Source organism: Ursus maritimus (genome assembly GCF_017311325.1).
Source record: "Ursus maritimus isolate PB19 chromosome X unlocalized genomic scaffold, ASM1731132v1 scaffold_X1, whole genome shotgun sequence".
NCBI lineage: Eukaryota > Metazoa > Chordata > Mammalia > Carnivora > Ursidae > Ursus > Ursus maritimus.
Window position 1 is genome coordinate 72,460,396 of NW_024423319.1, and position 23,741 is coordinate 72,484,136.

Genomic DNA, 23,741 nt, shown 5'->3' on the forward strand with positions numbered 1-23,741 from the left:
GGGGGGGGGCGGGAACAAGGAGTTGTTGTTGCATGCGTATGAAGTTTCAGTTTTGCAAGATGAAAAAGTTATGGAGATCCATTGCACAATAATGTGAATATACTTAAGTCTACTGAATTGTATGTACACTTAAAAAATGGTGAAGATGGTAAATTCTTTTACATGTTTTTTTACAATATTTAAAAAAAAAATACTCAGTGAAATGTCATTCCCTCTTCATCCCTGCTACCCTATTCCCATCGCACCCTTATTTCTACCACTTTTCTCCGTCCTCCATATTTAACCAATCTCTTTAGTTTCTGGTGTAGCCTTCCTGTATTTCTCCTGTACAAAAGCATATGCTTATATATCCTTTCATATCTTCTTCTTACATGAATGGTAGTATACTACATATAGTCTTCGTGGCTTTGCTTTTCTCAGCATTTTGTGGAAATCAGTTCTTACCAGTTCGTAGACGTCTTCCTCATTCTTTTTTACAGCTGCATGGTACTCTTATTAGCGTACATGTGCCAAACACACTAATTCAACTTCTTTCCTATGTATGGGCATTTAGGTTGTTTCCAGTATTTTGTAATAACAAACATACAACAGTGAATAACCTTATGTTATTCAGTTTTCGTATTATTAGTGATTTATCTTCAGGGTAGATTTCTAGAAATGGGAATGCTGAGGCAAAAGGTAAGTACATGTGTGATTGTGTTAGATATTGCCGTATTGTCGTATTCCCCTCCAGAAGGGGTATACCGATTTGCATTCCCAGCAGCAGTGTATGAGAACGCTTGTTTCCCCTAAGCCTCACCGGTGGAATGTGTGGTCATACTTTTTCAGTTTTCTGCCAATCTGATAGGTGAGACATACTATCTCAGTATCTTGTTGTAATTTTCATTTCTTTAATTATGAGTGGATTTGAGCATTTTTTTTCATATGTTTCAGGGCCACTTTTATCTGTTTCTGATGAACTATCTGTTCATATGTCCCATTCTTCTATCAGGTTTTTTGATCCTTTGGACCTTTTTGAAAAAATTGTGGTGAAATATACATAAAATAAAATTGACCATTTTAACCATTTTCAAGTATACATTAAGTATATTCACAATATTGTACAGCCATCCCCACCATCTATCTATCATCTAAAACTTTTTTCATCTTGCAACACTGAAAATCTGTACCTGTTGAACAATAACAGCCCAATTCCTCCTCTCCCCTCAGTTCTGGCAATCACCATTCTACTTTCATTTAATTATTTTAAGCACCTTGTATGAGTGAAAGCATATAATATGTGCCCTTTCGTGACTGTCTTGTTTCACTTAGCATAATAGCCTCAAGTTTCACCCATGTCGTAGCATATGTCAGAATTTCCTTTCTTTTAAAGGCTGAATACTATCCCATTGTACATATCTACCACATGTTGTGTGACGTGGGTTGCTTCCACCTTTTGGCTATAGTGAATAATGCTGCCATGAATGCTTTAAGACCCTGCTTTCAATTCTTTTGGGTATAGACCCAGAAGTGGAATAGCTGGATCATATAGTAATTCCATTTTTAAGTTTTTAATTAGATTGCCAAACTATTTTACACAGTGGCTACACCATTTTGCATTCCTATCAGTGGTGCACAAGGGTTCCAATTTCTTCAGATCCTTACCAAACACTTGCTGTTTTCTGCTTTTTTAAAAAAAATAATAACCACCCTAATTCTGGCCCTTATTTTTAACAGTTCTTTATAGATTAGTGATATTAGTTCTTTGTCTATAGTGTGTGTTGCAAATATTTTCTCCTAGTTTGTTCTCTTTTACTTTGTTTATGGTGCTTTTGTTATACAAAAATTTTTAATTTTTACATAGTAAAGTTTGTCAATTATTTTTTTTACTGCCTTCTGATTTTTTTAGCAGCTTTATTGAGGTGTAATTTACATACCATAAAATTCACTCACTATAAGTGATATAGTGATATAGATATAATTCAATGATTTTTAATAAATTTACAGAGTTGTACAATTATCACCGCAAAATGCAATTTTAGAACATTTCTGGGTTGTCTGGGTGGCTCAGTCGGTTAAGTGTCTGTCTTCAGCTCAGTTCATGATTCCAGGGTCCTGGGATCGAGTCCTGCATCAGGCTCCCTGCTCATCAGGGGGTCTGCTTCTCCCTTTCCCTCTGCCCTTCCCCCTGCTCGTGCTCGCTTTCTCTCTCAAATGAATAAATAAAATCTTTTTTAAAAAAAGAACATTTCTGTTACCCCAAAAAGATCATTCATGTCCGTTTGCAGTTACTTCTATCCCCACTCCCAGCCCCAGGCAACCAATAATCTGCTTACTCTCTTTGTGGATTTGCCTATTATGGACATTTTATACACGTGGAATCATGCAGTATGTGGACTTTTTGTCTGGCTTCTTTCACCTATAATGGTTTTTTTTCCTTTCTTTTTTTTTTTACTGAAGTATAGTTGATATACAAGGTTATATTAGTTTCAGGTTTACAACATAGTCATTCAATAATTCTATAGATTACACAGTGCTTACCATGATAAGTGTAGTCATCATCTGTCACCATACAGAGTTATTACAATATTATTGACTGTGTTCCCTATCCTGTACTTTTCATCCCTATGACATTTATTTTGTAACTGGAAGTTTGTGCCTTTTAATTCCCTTCACCTATTTCACTCATCCTCTCACCCCTCTCCACTCTGGCAATCACCAGTTTATTCTGTGTATTTGTGGGTCTGTTTCTGCTTTCTGTTTGTTTGTTTGTTTTGTTTTGTTTTTTAGATTCCACGTATAAGTGAAAGCAATGGTATTTGTCTTTGTCTGACTTATTTCACTTAACATTATGCCCTCTAGCTCCATCCATGTCATTGCAAATGGCAGGATTTCATTCTTTTTTGTGGCTGAGTAATATTCCGTTGTATATATAGACTACATCTCTTATTTTTTTGAGGATAGCTGGCACAGAATATTACATTAGTTTCAGGTGTACACCATAGTGATTCAACTTCTCTAAACATTATGCTACGCTCACCTCTCACCTATAACATTTTTTAGATTCATCCATGTTATAGCACGTAGAATTACTTCATATCTTTTTTATTGCTGAGTAGTATTCCTCTGTCTGGCTAACCAACATTTTGTCTATCCATTGACCCGGTTGATGGACTTTTGAGTTGTTTCAACTTCTCAGCTATTATGAATTTTGCTGTTATGGACATTTACTTGCAAGTTTTTGTATGGACATATCTTTTTTGGGGGCAGATATCTAGAAGTAGAATTGCTGGGTCGCATTTTTAACTTTTCAAGAAACTGCCAAACTGTTTTCCAAAGTGGCTTTGGTGTTTACATCCTCCTCATGCTTCTGGATTTTGATTCATAATTAGAATGCCTTTCCCTACACCAAGGTTAAAGAGGAATTCGCCCGTGTTTCCTTCTAGAACTTATGTTGTTGGTTTTATATTTTACATTTCATGTTTTCATTTGGAGTTTATTCTTATGTATGTGTGAGTCTGTTTTCTTTTAATATCCTTATTTTCATAAACTCTTAATCATTTTTTCACATCTTAAAGGGATACATTGCTTCTTGTAGGACATTTAGAAAAATATACAGAATAAATCTTAAAATTGCCATAATTTTATCACCCAGAGATGACCACCCTTCTCTTTGTAATTTTCCCTCTTTGGGTAATTTAATCTTGGTTTCCTGATATATTTTAAGAATGTTGGATAAAGAAACTGAGAAAAGCTGGGGTCTCTTAAAGGGTCTCTTAAAGACCTAATCTAGTTTAACCAGTTTATTTTATTTTTTTAAGATTTTATTTATTTATTGAGAGAGAGACTACAACCAGGGGGAGGGGCAAAGGAAGAGGGAAAGAGAATCTCCTGCAGACTCCCTGCTGAGTGCAAAGCCCAACGCAGGCCTGGATTTCACAACCCTGAGATCATGACCTGAGCTGAATTCAAAAGTCAGACACTTGGGGCGCCTGGGTGGCTCAGTCGTTAAGCGTCTGCCTTCGGCTCAGGGTGTGATCCCAGAGTCCTCGGATCAAGCCCCACATCAGGCTCCTCCGCTGGGAGCCTGCTTCTTCCTCTCCCACTCCCCCCGCCTGTGTTCCCTCTCTCGCTGGTTATCTCTCTCTCTGTCAAATAAATAAATAAAATCTTTAAAAAAAAAAGTCAGACACTTAACTGACTGAGCCACCGAGGTGCCCCTAGTTTAACCAGTTTAGAAGCAACTGACCCATCTTCCTTTCCTTTCAGTTTAGCACAGACTGCTTTATTAAAACAAGACTAATGAGAACTATTCCAGACTTCCAACCACCAAGAATATAACTACAGGATATAGTTTCAGCTACACAAGGAATAGATTCTAAGAAACAGTTACTCAGCTTTTCAGCGTTTTACAGAGAAATAAAGATGCTACTTCTTTTCTCAAAACTGTATATTTTAAGAGACATTTCAGGGCGCCTGGGTGGCTCAGTCGGTTAAGTGTCTGCCTTCAGCTCGGGTCATGATCCCAGGGACCTGGGATCAAGTCCCACATTGGGCTCCCTGCTCAGCAGGGAGTCTGCTTCTCCCTCTCTCTCTGCCTGCTGCTCCCCCTGCTTGTGCTCTAGCTCTCTCTCTCTCTCTCTCAAATAAATTTAAAAAAAACAGACATTTCATAAACGCTTTTTACAAAATGTACAGTTCATATAAATGGTTTTTTGTTTTGTTTTGTTTTTGCTTTTTGTTCTAGGATTATGTTCTTTTCTTTTTGAATGTGTGTCATGGAAGCTTTTCCATTGATTTTCTGTGAGCGTTGATCAATTCGCACATGCTCAGCTAACTTGAATTCCAAGCATTGACAATTAAATAGTCTGCAGAAGAGGAAACACTGGTTTTCCATTGTATTTCCCCCCATTTAGAGAAACCTTGGAAATTTTTAGGAGAAAAAACTATTGAGTTAAAAGTATCATTACTTTGGAGCTTGTCAACTTACATAAACGATGCATGGAAGTTTCCAGCTTAATAACAATAAGAAAATATCAGAGCAATCTAAAATAACACTAAATTTGCCAATAGTTTATCTTTATAATCCACATTTTAACTGAACATTCTTTCATAAGAGTCTTGAATTCTCGGAGCGCCTGGGTGGCTCAGTCAGTTGAGTGTTCGACTCTTGATTTCAGCTTAGGTCATGATCTTGGGGTGGTGAGACTGGGCCCCGTGTAGGCTCTGCACTCAGCCCCCCACTTGTGTGCTCGTGCTCTCTCTCTAACAGACAAATAAAAATCTTTAAAATTTTTTAAAAATTAAAAATAATTTTTAAAAAGAGTCTTAGTAAATTCTCAGTAGTATAACATTAGACCTTATGGTGTGGCCTTGCTATTAACTTTGTGATAAAGAGCATGCTAAGATTTTCTGTAAGAATCCCTGGAGGTCTTAAGCTGGGTGAGAGGGCATCTGTTCCTGAAGTGCTTTTCGATCCTTTATTGAGATTGAGAACAGCTGTTCCCTGTCCTTTTTTTTTCCTGTTTATTATAGCCTTGACGACTATTCATTTCTCCCTTCAGTCTCCTTCAGATCCAAATCTTTGTATTTCTTCTGATCTTTTTTCACCAGTCCAAGTTTCCAGTCTTTTGAACAACGAATCCCAGTGGATTACAAAAAACAAACCCAAACTTTCCAACTTGTTGGTCTTTTCCATTAGTCTGGAACGGATATCACATAATCTGCATAAGTTCCAAAGGTTCTTATCTATATGTATTCCTTCAAGCTCTTTCTGTTCCCCCCTTCCACTCCTACTTGATATGGACACCATTGTTGCCACCACCCACTCTAAGCAATTTAAAATTGATAGACAAATGAACAAGAGGTCTCAAGCAAGGCAGGCATTTAGAAGGGAACACTTATTTATGGAGAATTGTGAAATGTGCTGTCAGTGGCCACTGGTCATTGTATCAAGTTTCTGACTTCTTAAATGCTATTTCCCTAAACTTCAGCAAATAGGTAGTTGACTTATATTGATGAGGTTAAATTTCAGCCCTGAGCGGTGTCACTTCTACCTCCTCCGCACCTCTTCCTTCCTTGCTTCCCTAATCTTTAATGAGAGATTAAGAATGGGAAGAGGAGGGAGAGATCATGTATTTTAGCTACAGTTAGCCTTTACTTCTTGTGTTTGTTTGTTGTTTGTTTGGTTTTTATTTAAATTCAATTAACATATAGTGTATCACCCAGTTACCCCATCCCCCCACCCCCTCCCTTCCCAGCAACCCTCAGTTTGTTTCCTAGAGTTAAGAGTCTCTTATGGTTTGTCTCCCTCTCTGATTTCATCTTGTTTTATTTTTCCCTCCCTTCCCCTATGATCCTCTGTGTTGTTTCTTAAATTCCACATATGAATGAGATCATATGATAATTGTCTTTCTCTGACTTATTTGACTTATTTTGCATAGCCTTCGCTCTTTTGGCTACATGGCACAAATAGAAAGATTTTAAACCAAGAGCCAAGGGTAGAGTTTAGTCATTTCTGTTGCAACCATGGCTGGCTCTGAATTATTACCTTCCTGCAAACCATCAATTCAAAGTATTTCAGGCATATATTTCTTACTCATTCAATATATGACCTGACTGGAAGGATAGATTGGAATTGACACACTTTTTTCCAGACTTCTGGAGGTTAATTTTAAACCAACCCCCCCACACGTAAAAGGTCTGTGGGATATATTTTTATACACTTTTGATATAGATGTTATTAACAGGTCTGTTTCTAATATGTTACTTTCTTTGTTTTAGTGTAGAACCATCAGAAAGTCTGCAGTCCCTGATGGAGAAGAATCAGTCCCTGGTAGAGGAGAATGAAAAATTAAGTCGTGGTCTGAGCGAGGCAGCTGGTCAGACAGCCCAGATGTTGGAGAGGATCATTTTGGTGAGGCCCCATGACTAAGCCATTAGCAATCTGGACATTTACTAGCTTTGGTTTCTGAAATTTCTAATATGCTTCTCGTTATGATAAACAAGTAATGTGGAAAGAAATGGATTAATATTACCGTATCCTCCATGGAGCCCCTCTGAGGTAGACACACGGGCTTATAATCAAACACACAGGATAGTTAAAAGAATCGTATATATCCTATATATCCACCACAGAGAATCCACATGAGTCTTATTTTAAAGTAGATTTGTTCTAAAATACCAGAGAGGAAAGAACCAGGTCCTCTGTCACCTAAAGTCCTGCCTAATCTTTATCCATAATAGCAAGTAATTGTCCCCTCAGTAAGATTTTAGGTCTTCTCTGTCTCCCTTCCCCTAATGTTGTCACATTTCATATTCTCTCTTAACAGCTGCCATGATGAGATAAAACAGCTGGGAAATTAATGTTAATTCCTTTCACATAGGGTTACTTTCCAAATAGTGGATCACTACATAACTGATTACACCGGTTCTGTACCCTACTACCTGTCTGATAGTAACCTGGATCAGTGTGTGCTGGCTCTGTCACTAACATTTTTCTACTAGTCTAAAAACAACTCAATTTTTAATAGCACAACTATTGCCAAAAGCAAAAATGAGTTTCCACCAAAATGTAATTGAACATCTGTAATTTAATACACCTTCACACATCCATATGCTCTCTAGTCAAGGAGGCGTAAGCTGCTTAAAGATTCTTTAAAGGGGGCCAAATCCTATATCCCTTGTCCATTGGTACTGGAAGGGTGAAAATGGGACCTGGAGGAGTTTTATATACAGTTTTCTGTCTCCAGTGCTGCATTCTGTGCCTCTGAAGTAACTGTAGAAGCTGGCTCTCACACACATGTGAGTGTGGCTAACGGAACAGACAGTACCTGTTACTCTAGCCACATACCCATCTGAACTTTATCAGGTTGCTGTAATGGCTGTGGGAAGGCTTATTGCTTGATGTCCTGTTAGAATGTCACAACAAGCACAATGTTTTTGTCCTCTATAAACTGTCCTTCCCAAATCTGTTGCAGCATCTCACATGTTACAGATACCGTGATTGAGATAAAATGGAAAATATCAGTCACCCTTCCCAAAATGTGTCTCCCTCTGCCATTTCTTCTCTGCCATATTCTTGTACCTCACCCTTTTCTTTGCTTTCTCTTACTAAAGCCAGCCTACCATATCAGATAGTGTAACTTGAAGGAAAAAGGCTCAGCTCATATTCAGTGTGAGGCCCTTTTATGTTTTCAGTGCCCTTATGCTGGAGCTAGGGAACAGTATAGTGTAGGAGGCAGTTTAAAGTAAGTAGGTTTTTTTGCAAACAGTAGGGAGTAGAGTGCCAGGAAGTATTGCTTTTTCCCCCAGTTGCAAAGTTCTATATGGAATTAAGGCTTCACACTCCACACCATAGTCTGAGCTTCATGGCAAGCATAAGACCCAGCTGCTTGGATGCTAATTTTAGTAGCTCATGTTGACTGAAGGGCTAATTTCTGTGACTCTCTTTTTAAAAAATGCCGTTTCTCACTAAATCACCAAAGCCCACTAAATCCTTGAATACAGCAAAGGAGGCAACCTCTCTCGCTAGGTTTTGATGCATAGGAGTAGGAGCGAGGGCATAATTAGGGGAGGCGGTCAAGCACTGCCACTGATGATCTCCTGGGTCTCTGTTGCAGACAGAACAAGCAAATGAAAAGATGAACGCCAAGCTAGAGGAACTCAGGCGGCATGCAGCGTAAGTTTCATACCAAATGTGCGCTAGTGACCTACAGTCTTAGCATATAATCGTCAATCCTCTGGGCTCTGCAGTATGATTAACCTTTGGGTTCCTTTGTTTGAATTTTCAGCCTCAAAGTAGATCTTCAGAAGTTAGTGGAAACTTTGGAGGACCAGGAATTAAAAGAAAACGTAGAGATAATTCGTAACCTGCAGCAAGTGATTACCCAGCTATCGGTAAGCCAAGGAAGGGCAGTGTAAATAGACTTACTGCTTTTGTTTGTTTCTCTTGCTGCATATAAACATATCTAACTCTGTCTTTTGCTGAAACAACTAGATTGTGAGCTATTTGAGGACAGAGATCATGGATCATTGGATAGGATCTGAATATTGAATTCGTTAAATCAAAACAATGATAGGTTACATACGCAATGGCACATTCATATTTCAGTACTCTAATCAAACACTGGGCACAGCAACAGAGCAGTTGCAGAATTGCCCGGTAGCGTGGGCGGCAGTCATCGACTGGTGTCCCTTCGGTGTAGGCTAGCTTAACAAGAGGCCTTGTGCCCTACCTCCATTTTGAACATGCCGGATTCTGATAGAGAACTTACAGCAACCAGGGAATACCATAGCTCTCTTTGCTAACCAGTAATAAATTAGTTTGAATGATGGTTCTGTAAGTTCCCCTTTTTATTTATTTTTAGAACTACAATAGTAGTAGTGGGGGGGAGGGCTTGGGCAGCAGATATTTCTTGTTTTTCCCAGAGGAAAAATTCTTACAATCCTACCGCCCTAAAGACCTTTTATTGTTGGTGTTCCTTCTCTATCTTAGCCCTTAGGCATATATACTTTTTTGAAAGTTGAAATCATATCATGTTAAGGGACCATGGTTGGTAAAGGGGTTATGGTTGGTTCTGTTCCATCTATACCCTCTTGTTTATCATTCTGAACCCATGACATGTTCGTAAATGACTGGTGGTAATTTCTAGCTCTTGGGCAGAGGCTTTAACTTTACCGGAACAGTGATTCTCCATCTCAGGTCTTGCCCAGTGTTTTCTAGACTTGTCAAAATGGTATCACAGAATCATCTACACCTGTATTTTACTCTGAACGAGTCAATTAAAAAAATACCATGCAGTCTTGTGGGAGGAAGGGTTAGGATGAGTTCCAATAAATTAAATGAGTAAACTCCCCAAAATACTAGAAAGCAGTGTTTTAGAACAAGTAGTACCGTACAAAACTGTCACAAGCAGTCCGAGATGAAGCTCATTTGTCCGACACGCAAACCACAGTAGTGGAGAACCTGGGCTCCAGAGCCAGGCAGGCCCTGTTTGGAAGCCAATTCTGCCACTCACTAGCTGTGTGAACTTGCTAAGTACTGTATTGATATCAAGAGAAAATAATTTAAGTGACTCCAAAAGAGGCTAAAGGCATTATTCAGCTGAGGCACTCGGGGAGCTGCTGAACTCCAGGTAGCTCTGAGTCAAAGCAGGATTGGAGTTTTGTAGGGTGAAAAGGGAGGGCTGTGTGTCCTGGTGGTTTGGCTCAGGTAGCAGTTCTGTGGTTAATTGCCGTGAAACTTTTGGTTGGAGGCTGTTCCAGTTTTCATGCCTCTTGCTTAAATTAAGAACATTGGTGCAACCCCCTCCTGCTAACTGTCCAATTATTTTCAAGAGTTGTTCTTGCAAGCCTTGTAGTTTGTTCGTTGGTTAAGGTTCACAAATGAGAGAGGTGGCATAGAAGGGGGAAAGGAGGCAAGGAAAACTAAGAACCCTCTCTTTCTGTTTTAATCCTCTTACATTAGCAAAATGAGCAAAGGGTGATTAACTGCCTAGAAAATTCAGAAAGCCAGTAGAGAAGAAACTGGGCTCTAAAAAATTAAGAGAAGTTTGTCACACAAAAGGGAAAAGGCAATCTATATAGAGAAAAAGGTATATGCCAAAGCAAAAAGGGATGAAAGTTTAGAACATAGGGGCGCCTGGGTAGCACAGCGGTTAAGCATCTGCCTTTGGCTCAGGGCGTGATCCCAGCGTTCTGGGTTCGAGCCCCACATCAGGCTCCTCCACTAAGAGCCTGCTTCTCCCTCTCCCACTCTCCCTGCTTGTGTTCCCTCTCGCGCTGGCTGTCTCTCTCTGTCAAATAAATAAATAAAATATTTTTTTTAAAAAAAATGAAAGTTTAGAACATAATAAGGACGTCATTGTGGCTAAATTATAGAGTGTACACCAGAGAATGGCGATCACAAGGTGAAATTTCACCGTTGATAATTCCACTTAAATATAGCTGAAACATCTGATGTATGAAAACCTTGTGTGAGCTGCCTCAGAATTAAGATCATCTAGGCTGTGGGACCTTACTGGAGCTAAAGTTTATATGATCACAAAAGAGTGACCCAGGACACCGTTGTTCAGGGCCACACACTGTTGTTCAGGGCCACCACACCGATCTTTGAGGATTTCACGCCACCTCATTTCTGGGGCTTCGAGTCACATGGGAAGGATGATGGAAACAAGTGAATAACATAAGGGAAGGCATATCCGCGGTGAGGATCTGGTGATATGACTGGGGCCTGGTGTGCCTCTACAGGAAGTTGCTAGTGGTGGCTGACTCAGAGGAACTCTGTAAAATCACTGAATCTGCCACTAAAATTCACTTGGCGCATGAAGCAAGAAGGTACAAGCTGATAAAGTCCCTGGCTTCCCTCCACTGTCACAGTTAGGCCGAGTAAACCCCTTTGCCCAGGGCTCCTGCTGGACTCTTGAATCAGAGTTCTCCATGTCTATTGTTTGCGGACCCTCCCAGCTACATATTTTTTGGAAATACACAACAGCGTATCCTGTGGCTTTTATTAAGACTCACTACAGGGAAAGCAAAATGGTTCAAATGTAAGTGCTTGTGTCCTTCGTTCTGGATTAAAACTATTTTTATTTTAAATGACGGGTGAACACCCCCTTTTCAGTGATGAAGGCAATCTTTGTTCCCAAATCTTCCTCCTGGGGCTTGAAGCACTAAACTGTACCACTTCTTCCTTTAAAATACAATTCAAACAAACCTCCTTGCTGCAGTCACCTGTGAGGAAATTCATGCAGTCCTTTCAGTTCCCACAAAATCAAATTTCGTTGTTGCTGTTTTTACCCCCTCCTCTAAGTCCAGTTCCATGAAAAGCATTTTGCATGCCCAGTAATGGTATTGCCTACAGCCTCCAAGCACGAACTTCATATGGGAGGGTATTGCTGGTTAATATAGCTCGATATACCCTAGCTTTGTTTCTCTGACCATCGCCTTCAGCAATCATGTATTTTTACCTTACGAGAGGTTCTCTGTTGTAGCCTTAGAATGAGAGAGAGAAAGGCTGTTAGATTGAAATAAATCCTGTTGTTACGTATTTATATTTAGGATTATGAAGGCAGAATCCTACCATGTTCGCGTAGAACATGTCACCAAAGCTTACACTTTCACATTATAAAATTTTATTGGGCCACAGACCAAAAGGTAAACCTGCAGTAACATGTCTTCTTCGAAGATTAACCCATCTACTTTGATCCTGACCCTCTGGAAGGTACTAGAAAAAAGTCTCCAAAAGCCAGTGTTACAGGCTTTACTAATCTAGGATAGGTCTGTAAGTAGTCCACTTACCGAAACCGAAAATATGGGAGGGAAGAAAGGGTAACCATTAACCTATAGTATATCTAAGTGCTGTTTTTCAAGAAGGATCTCATGTGTGGCCCTTGGAGAATTGCCAGTATTATAAATCATGACGAGAAGGAATGTGGCAACACGGGAGCTTCCTCTGAATTTTCTTTGAGTGTCACTAATTGGGAATTTTTGGGCAGGGGAAGTGCTTTACAAATAGCACTTACTAAGAGCCTTTTTGCTCCTCACCTTGAAGGTACTGAGATTCAAGTTTCAACAACTCTGTAATGTTTCACTGGGCTGATGCAGACACTCCATGTGCTAACCCTAAATTCTTTCCTTGCCATTGAGCCAATAGCTCTTTCACCTATGACCTCTTTAATCATGTGACTTCCTGGAAAGAATCCTTTCTTCCCAGGCCTTGCAGAATCACTTAAACAGAAGTGGTAATCCATATGGTCCAATGCCAAATAAAGCCTAAATTCCAGTGGGGAGAACAGAGCTTGCACGTATGGTAGCCTATAAATAAATTGGTCCTAGTAAGTGGTTTTAGGCTCCCCTTTTAGATGGTTGTTTGTTGTTCCAGTGTCCAAAAGAGGAATAGCTCTTCTCTGGAAGGGAATCCGTGCTTACCCTTTCCCTTCAAGTCACCCCTACCTGGAATAACTGCATATGATTGATTTGTCCTTATGTATATGAGGGGGAGAAGCTGCAGGATATTTGTCCGACTTCATGAACACATCTTTCTGGGGTGTCTTCCTGTGGAATGTATTTCCTTCTAGAGTAGGCTCTTGCTACCTCGACTGACTGTAAAATTAAAAATACAAAATAACCTTTCATTCTATTCACTTTTCTACTGCATTGCCTTTATTTCATATGTCTGTTTTTAGGGTGGTATGTCCATGAGAACTGACTAGACCTGTGTATTATAGAGGTAGACTTAGTGGTAAAAACATAAAGAGACTGGAGTCTATAAAATGGGTTAAACTTTGGCCTACGAGAACAGCTAATGTTTCACTCTGGCCCACTGATCTCTGACAGAGCAGGAGAGGTGCAATAAATATGTCAATTGCCACACAACCCTATTTTTATTTTCTTACAAAGACTACGCAATCGACCTTATAAGGAGGATAGACTCTTAAGAGGTAGGAAATGGAAATCTGTCTTTTGGCGTGTATGCATACCACAAAATGGGTCCAGCACCTTAAACGGTCTCTATATATACTTGACAAAAATTGAATAACCAACATAAAATCCACTAGTGAGCCTCACTTCAGAGTCTTTTCCTAAACTTGAAACATCATTTGTCATTGCAGGATGACACTGCTGCATGCATGGCTGCAGCCATTGATACTGCAGTGGAACCAGAAGCTGTAAGTAATTGGCTTGGTGTAGAACTAGAAGCTTTAACTGTGCTACTTCCTGTAATTTATCACTCAGCTGAGGAAGCACGGCCCCGATTGCTACCATCCTGCATAGAATACCTTGGAAATCCAGAAATCTTGAGTGTAAATGTCAGCTTTGTAAAACCCCGAAATTGGATAGGTCCCATCTCTAATTGTATCACTGGTAATGAATGGCAGGGCATCTCAGGGAATTCATTTTCCTGATTTGCAGTCTGGCTTACTGATTCCTTGTCAGATGCTAGTATTCTGCATCAGCTGTCTAGCAAGTTAGAATGAGGAAAGGAACAAATCAGGAAATTCTGGCAAAGTCAAAAAAGCATAAGAGAAGACATGGATTTTTTTTTTTCCTCATCGTACTTTTTCTATGGATGGGATAGTTAGGAGCTAAAAGAACCAAGACGAGTATCTGGAGTGTTGAGTTGCAAGAATAGATAAAATGTATTAGATGTTGGCTAAAGGTTACAGAGTAAAGTCAGAATGAAAGGCTAGACAATGCTTTGCTTGAGACATCATTTTCCCCCTAAAACAAACACGTATTGGTGTTTTTCATATTCTGAAAGAAGAAAGGTAGGGGATAAATCAGGTGCCAGAGGTCAGCTCTGTGAGAATAAATGAAACTTCTTCTTCATTTTCACCATTGCTAAAGTGCCATTTCCAGAACGCTTTCTCCTGTAAAGACCCCTTAGAATGAGGTAAAAGTTAAGAAATGTTAGCCCGATCAATAAAGGAAAGAGCAAGAAACTTAGTTTACTCTAGAAGAGTCAGTTAAAGGATATAAGAAATAAGGTACCATGAGAGTGGGGAAATAGGCTAGGCTAAATTCATCTTACATGTTTAATGCAAAAGTACAAGAAGCCATGTTTTTAAAAGAACAGAAGTACCAGTAATGGAGAAGTAGCTGTGAGACCTGATGAAGCAGGACGTAAGGAACTCCAATGGCCCGTTTCTCTTACAAATCATTATCCCGTTCTTTTCCAGCAAGTGGAAACCAGTCCAGAGATCAGTAGGTCTTCTGATGCTTTCACTACTCAGCATGCTCTACGTCAAGCTCAGATGTCTAAGGAGCTGGTTGAGTTGAATAAAGCCCTGGCACTGAAAGAGGCCCTAGCCAGAAAGATGACTCAGAATGACAGCCAACTACAGCCCATTCATTTCCAGTACCAGGTAAAATAGTTACTAGAGCAGCATTTGTTCGTGTCTACCATCTCTCTTTAATTGTACGGGAAAAAAACAGGCACACTCTTTTTGATGATGATGAGACAACATAATGTGCATAGTACACACGGAGTTGCATTGTTGGTTTCCAAAAAAGGATATATTCAGGATAGGGGACATGCAGTTTTGTTTCATTTAATCTAATACCTTATGCAATAGGTATTTAATAAATAGTTGGATAACATTATAATAAATGTGGTCCCTAGTTGTGGAGAAATTTTGTTCTAATAACTGTAGTGAGATTCTAAGAAAGATAGATCTCTTAGTAGATGGTCTTGGTTATAGTGTGAATCAGGAAGAGACCTAAAACGGATATCACTTGACTTGGTAAATGACTAAACTGTTTTTCTTAGTGGTAGTTCTAACTGGCCCTTGCTAATCAATAATCAGGTCTTTATTGAAAGACAAGTCTTTGGCTTTCAGGTTATTCCACAGAGTTACGTTTGCTCCAGACCTTATTTTCCACTGTAGCTTGGTGTTTCCCATCCACAAAGTGATGCTAGCAGCGCTGGTAGAGGAAAGGGTGGATTGTTTCCCCGTCTAGCTATATCCTACCATTCTCAGGTCCTATATGCTGGTATCAAGAAATCCTGATAGTACTCATGCGTTTCTCCCACCAGCTCCCCTAAATTTCCAGAGTAAAAACAAGAAAAGTATTTCTCCTAAATAATTTTCAACGCTTTTTTTCTTTAGGGTAGATGATTTCCCCTCGAGTATTCCAAAATAATAACTGAGTTGCCATTAGAGTTATTTCCTTTTCGTTATTACAGTCTTGTTTAACCTTCCTTAAACTTAATTTTTATTTATGGCAGATGCATGTGTATCATTTGTAAAAGCGAAACAGTACAATAATCAGAAAAATAAAAACAGGGGCGCCTGGGTGGCGCAGTCGTTAAAGCGTCTGCCTTCGGCTCAGGGCGTGATCCTGGCGATCTGGGATCGAGTCCCACATCAGGCTCTTCCGCTGTGAGCCTGCTTCTTCCTCTCCCACTCCCCCTGCTGTGTTCCCTCTCTCGCTGGCTGTCTCTCTGTCACATAAATAAATAAAAAAAATCTTTAAAAAAAAAAAAAAGAAAAATAAAAACAATTCCTGCCCGACTACCTTCTCCTCTGTTCCCTAGGCTTATACTTTAAATTCTTCAAGCTGTTCCTTCTGACACTTACCTTATTTTCGTAGATAAGAGTTGGTAGTATAATACATTAATGTAAAAGTTTTAGATATTGTCACAAATCAAAACTGCAATGAGATATTACCTCACACCTGTCAGAATGACTAAAGTCAGAAAGCATAAGAAACAAGTGTTGGCGAACATGTGGAGAAAAGGGAAACCTCGTGCACTGTTGGTGGGAATGCAAACTGGTACAACCACTGGGGAAAACAGTATAAAGATCCCTCAAAAGATTAAAAAGAGAATTACCATAGGGTCGCCCGTGTGGCGTAGTTGGTTAAGCAACTGACTCTTGGTTTCAGCTCAGGTCGTGATCTCAGGGTCCTGGGATGGAGCCCTGCTTCGGGCTCCCTCTCCCTCTGCCTGCCGCTCCCCCTGCTTGTAGTGTCTCTCTCTTTCTCTGTCAAGTAAATAAATATTTTTTTTAAAAAAAGAGGAAACAAATTTTTTATGTAAACGGTACCTTTTCATCACATGTAAATCACTATTTCTTTCTAAGAAATAAAGGTAGTTTCTTGTTCTAAGTATTTTTTTTTTTATCACTGAAGAATTGCTGTAGAAAAATTTGAGGAGGAATAGGTTCTAATTAATGAAGATTGCCATGAGTTATAGTAACCCAGGACTCAACTCCCTTTGTGGAGTCAGACAGTTCTGACAAAATGTGGCTTATATAATGGAAAGACACTATTTCTCACTCATCCAATTGGTAAAAATTTTGCAGTGTAGTAATATCAAATGTTGGTAAGGGTGCAGGGACACAAGTGCTCTCCTACTTGGCTAGCAAGTGTGTAAATTGAAATAGCCACTTTAGAGGAAAATTTAGCAGCAGTATCTATTAATATTAAAAGTGTGTACCCCCATGACTCTGTAATTCCACTTGTTCTTACCCTAGAAAAACCTTGCACATGTGCACAGAAGGCATGCACAAGAATATTTCATTATGGCAAAAACATGAGTTAGATCTATATGCAATGATATAAATAAATCTCTAAAACTGGAAAAAAGCAAGTTACAGAATAATATATACATATAGTGTAATTCTACTTATCTTTAACACATTTCCATAGGTACACACACACAAATATGCACATGTATATGTGTATATGTATATATTACTTTTTTATCTGCATAAATACTCTATAGACATTTGCCATAATATATTTATATATTTATTCGCTATATGTATTTTTAAGGTATTAATATTATGTGTAAATATGTAGAATATGTAAATGTCTAGAAAAAAATGTCTGGAAGAGCTGGACTGGGCTGATAACAGTGGTTACTTCTGGATAGGGGACTGGAATTTTGGAAGAGTAGGGCAGCAGAGGGAACTTGCCCTTTATATGTATTATTTGGATGATTTTTTTACCACACTGTTTTCATGTGTTACCTCCCTAAGTGTATACACACACACACACACACACACACACATACATTATTGCCAGTTTAAATATGCAGGGTCACTATAAAGCAATAAGATTGATTTTCATTGGGTACTAGCGTGGCTCAGGAGATTTTGTGGAAAACAGCTCTTGCCTATTTAGAAAGCTTCTCTGATACAGCCCACCTAACCTGCCTCTTTGTGTCATTTCAATACCGGCCTAAGACCTGCACATAATCTTCTTGGCTACCAACCACTCATTCAGCCGGTTTCCTTTAATTTTTTGGTTCTGAGAACAGGAAGGAATCTATTGGGTTTTCCTAATCTTGGAAACTACTGAAATTCAGTTTCTGGAATTCATTTCCTAAATGCATGCAGAACTGCAGTTGGTATTGAATATATATGTTTGAAAGTTCTGAATATAGGGATGTTTGTGCAGCCCTTTACTATTTACAAAATGTCATTCCTTTTTTATCTTATTTGATCTTCCCAACAACCCTGTGAGGTAAGTGGTGTTGTTAATTGTTTACACAGATAGGGAAACTCTTGGGGGGTCCCCAAGACCACCCCCAGGTTTGACAATTTGCCAGGATGACTCAGAGGACTCGGCATATAGTCATACAGCTATGAGTTATTATGGTGGAAGGATACAAAACAGAATCAGCAAAGGGAAAAGGCACATGGCGCAAAGTCTGAAGGAAACCAGATGCAAGCTTATAAGAGTCTTCTCCCAGTGGAGTAACACGATATGTATTTAATTCCTCTAGCAATGGGTTGTGACAACATGTGTGAAATGTTGTCTATCAGGGAAGCTCCCTGGAGTCTGGGAGTCCAGGGATTTTTTTTAAGGTTTTGTTTTAATTCCAGTTAGTTAACATACAGTATAATATTAGTTTCAGGTGTACAATATAGTGATTCAACAGTTCCATACATCACCCAGTGCTCATCACAGCAAGTACCCTCCTTAGTCCCCATCACCCATTTTACCCATCTCCCCACCCACCTCCCCTCTGGTAGCCATCAGTTTGTTCTCTATGGTTAAGAGTCTGTTTCTTGGCATAATGAGTCAGTCTTATCAAAAGGAAGGAAACCCTACCAAAACCCAAGTTTGCACACCTGAGCGGAGGGCCAATCTTACAAGCAGCCCTTTTTAAGAACAGCAGTTTCAGGCCTGCTATATTAACTCTTTTCTGTATAGAAACTGAGGCTAAAAAGAGATGAAATGACTTCCCTTAAGGTATTTAGATATTAAGTGCTGGATTCAAGGTTCAAACCCAGGCTTTTGGATTCCAAGTTTATACTTTTCCCACTACATAACTTTAATCTCCTTAAATCAAGTACAGATGTTTTTAGTGTGCTATTGAAGTAGTAAAATTGAATACATAGTTCCTTAAGAGGTGGAATGTTGAAGTGATTTTCCTTATTTTAAGTGATTTTCTTCCCGTGCCTTTTAATGCTTTCTCTCTGACCTATAACATTTCTAGGATAACATAAAAAATCTAGAATTGGAAGTCATCAATCTGCAAAAGGAAAAAGAAGAATTGGTTCTTGAACTTCAGACAACAAAGAAGGATGTCAACCAAGCCAAGTGAGAATACATCCAATAAGTATTATTTCAAGTCCCTACTATGTGTGAGGAGTTATAAAGGAAATAGAGAAGTAGAAGGGCCATTTCCTGCTCCCACAGGATTTATACCTATTTGTGGAGAGGAGATCTAAACAAAAGAAACGTTAATTGAGATTTTAACCAGTACCTCATGATGACAGTAAAAGAATGCGGTAACAGCATGTGATTAGTAGCCAGATACATTTCCTAGGCAGTAATTGCTGTAAGAGTTCAGAGTCAGGAGATATCAGTTTAGCCCGGCATGATCAGGAAAGGCTTTATGAGAAGGTAGCATTCGAGCTGGATTTTGAAAGGTTATCAGACCTGCCAGACAGCTACAGTTTCTTTGCCCCTGCACTGATGGCAAATTAGCTTGTCAATAGAATTAATATCCAGGCTAGTAAATGAAAAACCAATCTAGCCATCCCTTAGTTAAGAATAAAATCAAGACAGGGGTGCCTGGGGTGGCTCAGTCAGTTAACCGTGAGACTCTTGATCTCAGCTCAGGTCTTGATCCCGGGGTCATGAGTTCAAGCCCCATTTTTGGCCCCACGCTGGGCACGGAGCCTACTTAAAAAAAATAAAAAGAATAAAAGCAAGACAGATAACCAGAATATCCTACTCTTCCTCAGAACTCTTCCTTATTGGCTATTCTACCTTCTTTTTACTCAGTGACTCTATTATATCTCTGTTGAGTCTAAAGTTCATGTTCTTAAACGTTATGCTGAATGTTTGCTTTCTATCTCAGACTAGTGTCATAATCATTAGTATTGTTCCTTTACAGCTAAACTGAAGTGAAATATCCTCAAAGAACCATCCTTTTAACATAGTGGTGGGGAGTAATATATTGAGTCCATTGCATTGTTATATACTAAAAAAATTTATTATACTCTTTGTATTGAGCTCCCATTATTGAGACAGTTTTGGTTGTTTGGGTGGTTATTCATTATTTAAAGATGGCTATGTGACTGATCACCTCTTTTGTATATGTATCAGGACATTGAACCTGGGAGTTGAATACTATGTCTTTGGAAGTCAGGCTTTGCTGCTGCTAGTGTTCATTCCTATAGCATCTGTTCTTAGGTTGAGTGAGCGCCGCCGTAAACGTCTCCAGGAGCTAGAGGGTCAAATGGCTGATCTGAAGAAGAAACTGAATGAACAGTCCAAACTTCTGAAGCTGAAAGAATCCACAGAGCATACCGTTTCCAAATTGAACCAGGAGATACGGGTAATAAACCCTCATCCTTGGGTTTATTTCATTACAAACATAGGTGTTCCATTTAGAATTATACTACAGAGGAGTTGTCAGGTGAGGAGGTAGCAGGCAGGGCCATCATTTCAAATGTGTGGCTCCACACATGTCCCTTTTACAGGACATTGTCCCGGTGGTCATCTAGAATCTGAATAACAAAACCCTGCTTAAACATTCAGAGCTTAATGTTAGAATCTCAGAAACCAAAGGAGAAAGATACCTTGATATTTTGTGGTGATTTCCTGACCACCTTCCATGATTCTGTAGAATAATTTTATAAAGTAGTTGCAAAGTGACGACACCTGGAAAATAGTTTCAGTTACTGAATGTTCGACTTCTGACATCTGCGAAGTGGAGTCACAGGCTGCTTATGCTGAAACCTTTAGAATACACTGGTTGCTAGGTGGATTTGTCCTTGAGGCTTAGTAGATATTTCCTTGAAATTTCATTTATATACAAAGAATTTAGGGCTGGATTTAGCTGTCGGTACATTTTTTTTTAAGTTTCTTCAGCATGTTCATTTGTGTAGTCTATACTTGGAAATCCTGTGCAAGCATAGCAAGGGGTATTGCAAGCCTAATCAGAAAATCTGTTGGCAGCCTTCTCAGCTTAGCTCTGGGTTTTCTCTCTTCTTAATAGTTAGTCTATCCATCTGCACATCAGCCTAGAATAAGTGCAGATGACTAATACTTGTACTGGGTTTTGTTTTTACAGGTGATGAAAAGCCAGCGGGTACAATTGATGCGTCAGATGAAAGAGGATGCTGAGAAGTTTAGACAGTGGAAACAACAAAAAGACAAAGAAGTAATCCAGTTAAAAGAACGAGTAAGTAACTACAACTTTTCAAAGGCCTACCTAATAAACCCTTCCCTGGGCTGACTAACATGAAAACTTTTCTTCAAACAACTGGTTATCTCCGAAAATGTGACACATGTCATGAATTTAACAGGTATTTCTTAAACGTCTACCATGTGCAAGGTACCACCCACTAGATACCATGGAAAATAGAAAGATGAGTAGTATGTGAGCTCTGCCCTTGCAGAATGTCTTAATCTAAAGCGGAAGGTGACACATAAGCATGGTTTCCCCTAATTGAAGGAATAAAGAGATCTGTGCTTTACAAATGGCCTAGAACATCAAGGTAATTAAGAAAGGAAAGCATATTTCCAGTTAGAGTGAAAACATGACAGCTGAACAGGCCTTGAATAATAGGGAGGATTTTGATAGAGACAAGTGCAGGCATTCCAGATAGATGAAACAGCAGGATCAAAGACAGAGATGACAACTTTGTAAGCATATTCAAGGAATGATGAATGGTCCTGGTGGGATAAAAGGTGGTAGAAGATTCCATCGGAAAGACAAAATGAAGCTGGACTGCTAAAGATCTAAGAAGTGTGAACTTTACTTTGTTAGCAGTGTAAAGATCTTTAAGTTTTTGAGAAACAGTGATATCAGCCAAGTACTGCTTCAGAAAGATACATCTGAGAGTCACGTGTTTAACAAACGGAAGTATTGAGAAACTGGAGGCCAGAACACAAGGTAAGAACATATTACATCATCCAGAAAGATAGTAAGGGCCTGAATTAGAGTAGTAACAGTATTCTTGGAAAAGACATTGATATGAGGACGTTTTTAGAGTTGGCCAGAATGGGATACATTGGGTCAAGAAATAAGGAGAAGTACTTTTCAAATGGTGGCAAGAGAGCTTTGTGAACACTTCTCGGCAAAAGAGGCGTAACTAGTGAAATTTATAAAAACAGCCATGAAAACTCTCTATATGTCCTGAAGGGCATATAGCAAAGAAACTGTATTCGAGGAAATCTCCTAAACCTGATCAAGAAGCAAGAGTCTGTGGCACTTGAGCCACAATGAGCTCACTCCCCTCACTCCTCAACTTCCAGTCTGGGGCTGTGGTTTCTTCCATTTCATCCCGTACAGCTCCATGTTGCTGAAGTTCTATTTCAGGCAAGAGCAACCAAGATGGTTTGGGGATCCTTTCTTCTACCTAGCCCCTATGTGTAGGGTGGAAGCTCTACTTCTGCTACAGAAGGCCAGGGATACTAGAGCCTGATTACCCCAACCTGTCTAGCCATTGGATGTAGGTTCCATGTCAGGAGAGGCAAGCCAAGAGAAATAGAGTGTACTGCCCCTGCCCAGCACCCTACTCTTAGAACAGAGAAGTCACTCAGGGAAGTGGGCTACTATCCCCACTCCCCAATCCTGAGCAGTGATACAGACGTTCTGCCCAGGGGGAGAGGCAGGCCATTGGGACAGCCATAGGAATGCAGCCCTCCCTAAGGGGCTCTCTTTATTTGGGGACAGAGTTTAGGGAAGTTAAAACCTAAAGGAGCTGTCAAAAATAATGGAAATTTTGGGGGTGAGCAATTAAGAGACTGGTAGCTCCACAAGAGCAGTAAGTGAAACAACAGTAAAAAATATTCAAAGATAAAATGGCCGAAAATTTTCTAAATTTGCTGCAAAAAAATCTACACATCCAGGAAGCTCAATGAACTTCAAAATAATTGCAAAGGGATCCACACCAAGACACATTATGTCAAAATGTTGAAAGACAAGGACAAAAAAACTTGAAAGCAGCGAGATAAAATGACTCATCACATACAAGCAAACCCCAATAAAATTAACAGCAGAATTCTCATCAAAAGCAATGGAGGCCAGAAGACAGTGCGACAACACATTCAAAGTGCTGAAATAAAATACTATCGACCAAGAATTTTATAGACAACAAAGTTTTCTTTCAAAAATGAAGACAAGGGGTACCTGGGTGGCTCCGTCAGTTAAACATCTGCCTTCGGTTCAGGTCATGATCCCGGGGTCCTGGGATCGAGCCCGGCGTCAGGCTCCCTGCTCAGTGGGGAGTCTGCTTCTCCCTCTCCCTCTGCCCCTCTACCTGCTTGTGTGCTCGCTCTCTCTCTCTCTTTCTCTCAGATAAATAAAATCTTTAAAAAAATAAAGACATTTCCAGATAAGCAAAAGCTAAGTGATCTTGTTTTTAGCAGACCTACCTTACAAGAAATAATAACATTAGACTGAAAGCAAGTGATACCAGACAGTAATTTGAATCTACATACACACACACACACACACACAGAGACACACACACACAGACACAAAACACAAAGAGTGCCAGTAAAGGTATTATGTAGGTAATTCTAAAAGAGAGTATTGTTGTGTGTTTCTTCTCCCTTCTCTTAACTGATTTAAAAAGCAATTATATAAAAATAATGTTTATATAATTGTATTGATGGGCCTATAACATGTATAAATGTAATATATTTGACAAAGGAGGTGGCTGGGAGCAAAGTTGTATTGAAGTAAAGAAATGGCATCAGGTGGTAACATGAATCTACAGGAAGAAATGAGGAGAACCAGAAATGGTAAATAAGAACAAATTCTATAAATATATATTTGCTCTTCT

At 39.4% G+C, this 23,741-nt stretch overlaps 1 protein-coding gene across 1 annotated transcript in view; it reads left to right on the plus strand.

Moving 5' to 3' along the window:
• The window catches only part of KIF4A (kinesin family member 4A), a 120,173-nt gene that overhangs the window by 53,456 nt on the left and 42,976 nt on the right, over positions 1–23,741 (plus strand). Inside the window, exons 12-19 of the mRNA XM_008712263.2 lie at positions 6,763–6,895; positions 8,601–8,659; positions 8,772–8,877; positions 13,593–13,649; positions 14,661–14,846; positions 18,932–19,035; positions 20,137–20,281; positions 21,020–21,130. Coding sequence (XP_008710485.1) covers positions 6,763–6,895; positions 8,601–8,659; positions 8,772–8,877; positions 13,593–13,649; positions 14,661–14,846; positions 18,932–19,035; positions 20,137–20,281; positions 21,020–21,130 — 901 coding nt within the window. The remainder of the gene's footprint in view (positions 1–6,762; positions 6,896–8,600; positions 8,660–8,771; positions 8,878–13,592; positions 13,650–14,660; positions 14,847–18,931; positions 19,036–20,136; positions 20,282–21,019; positions 21,131–23,741) is intronic.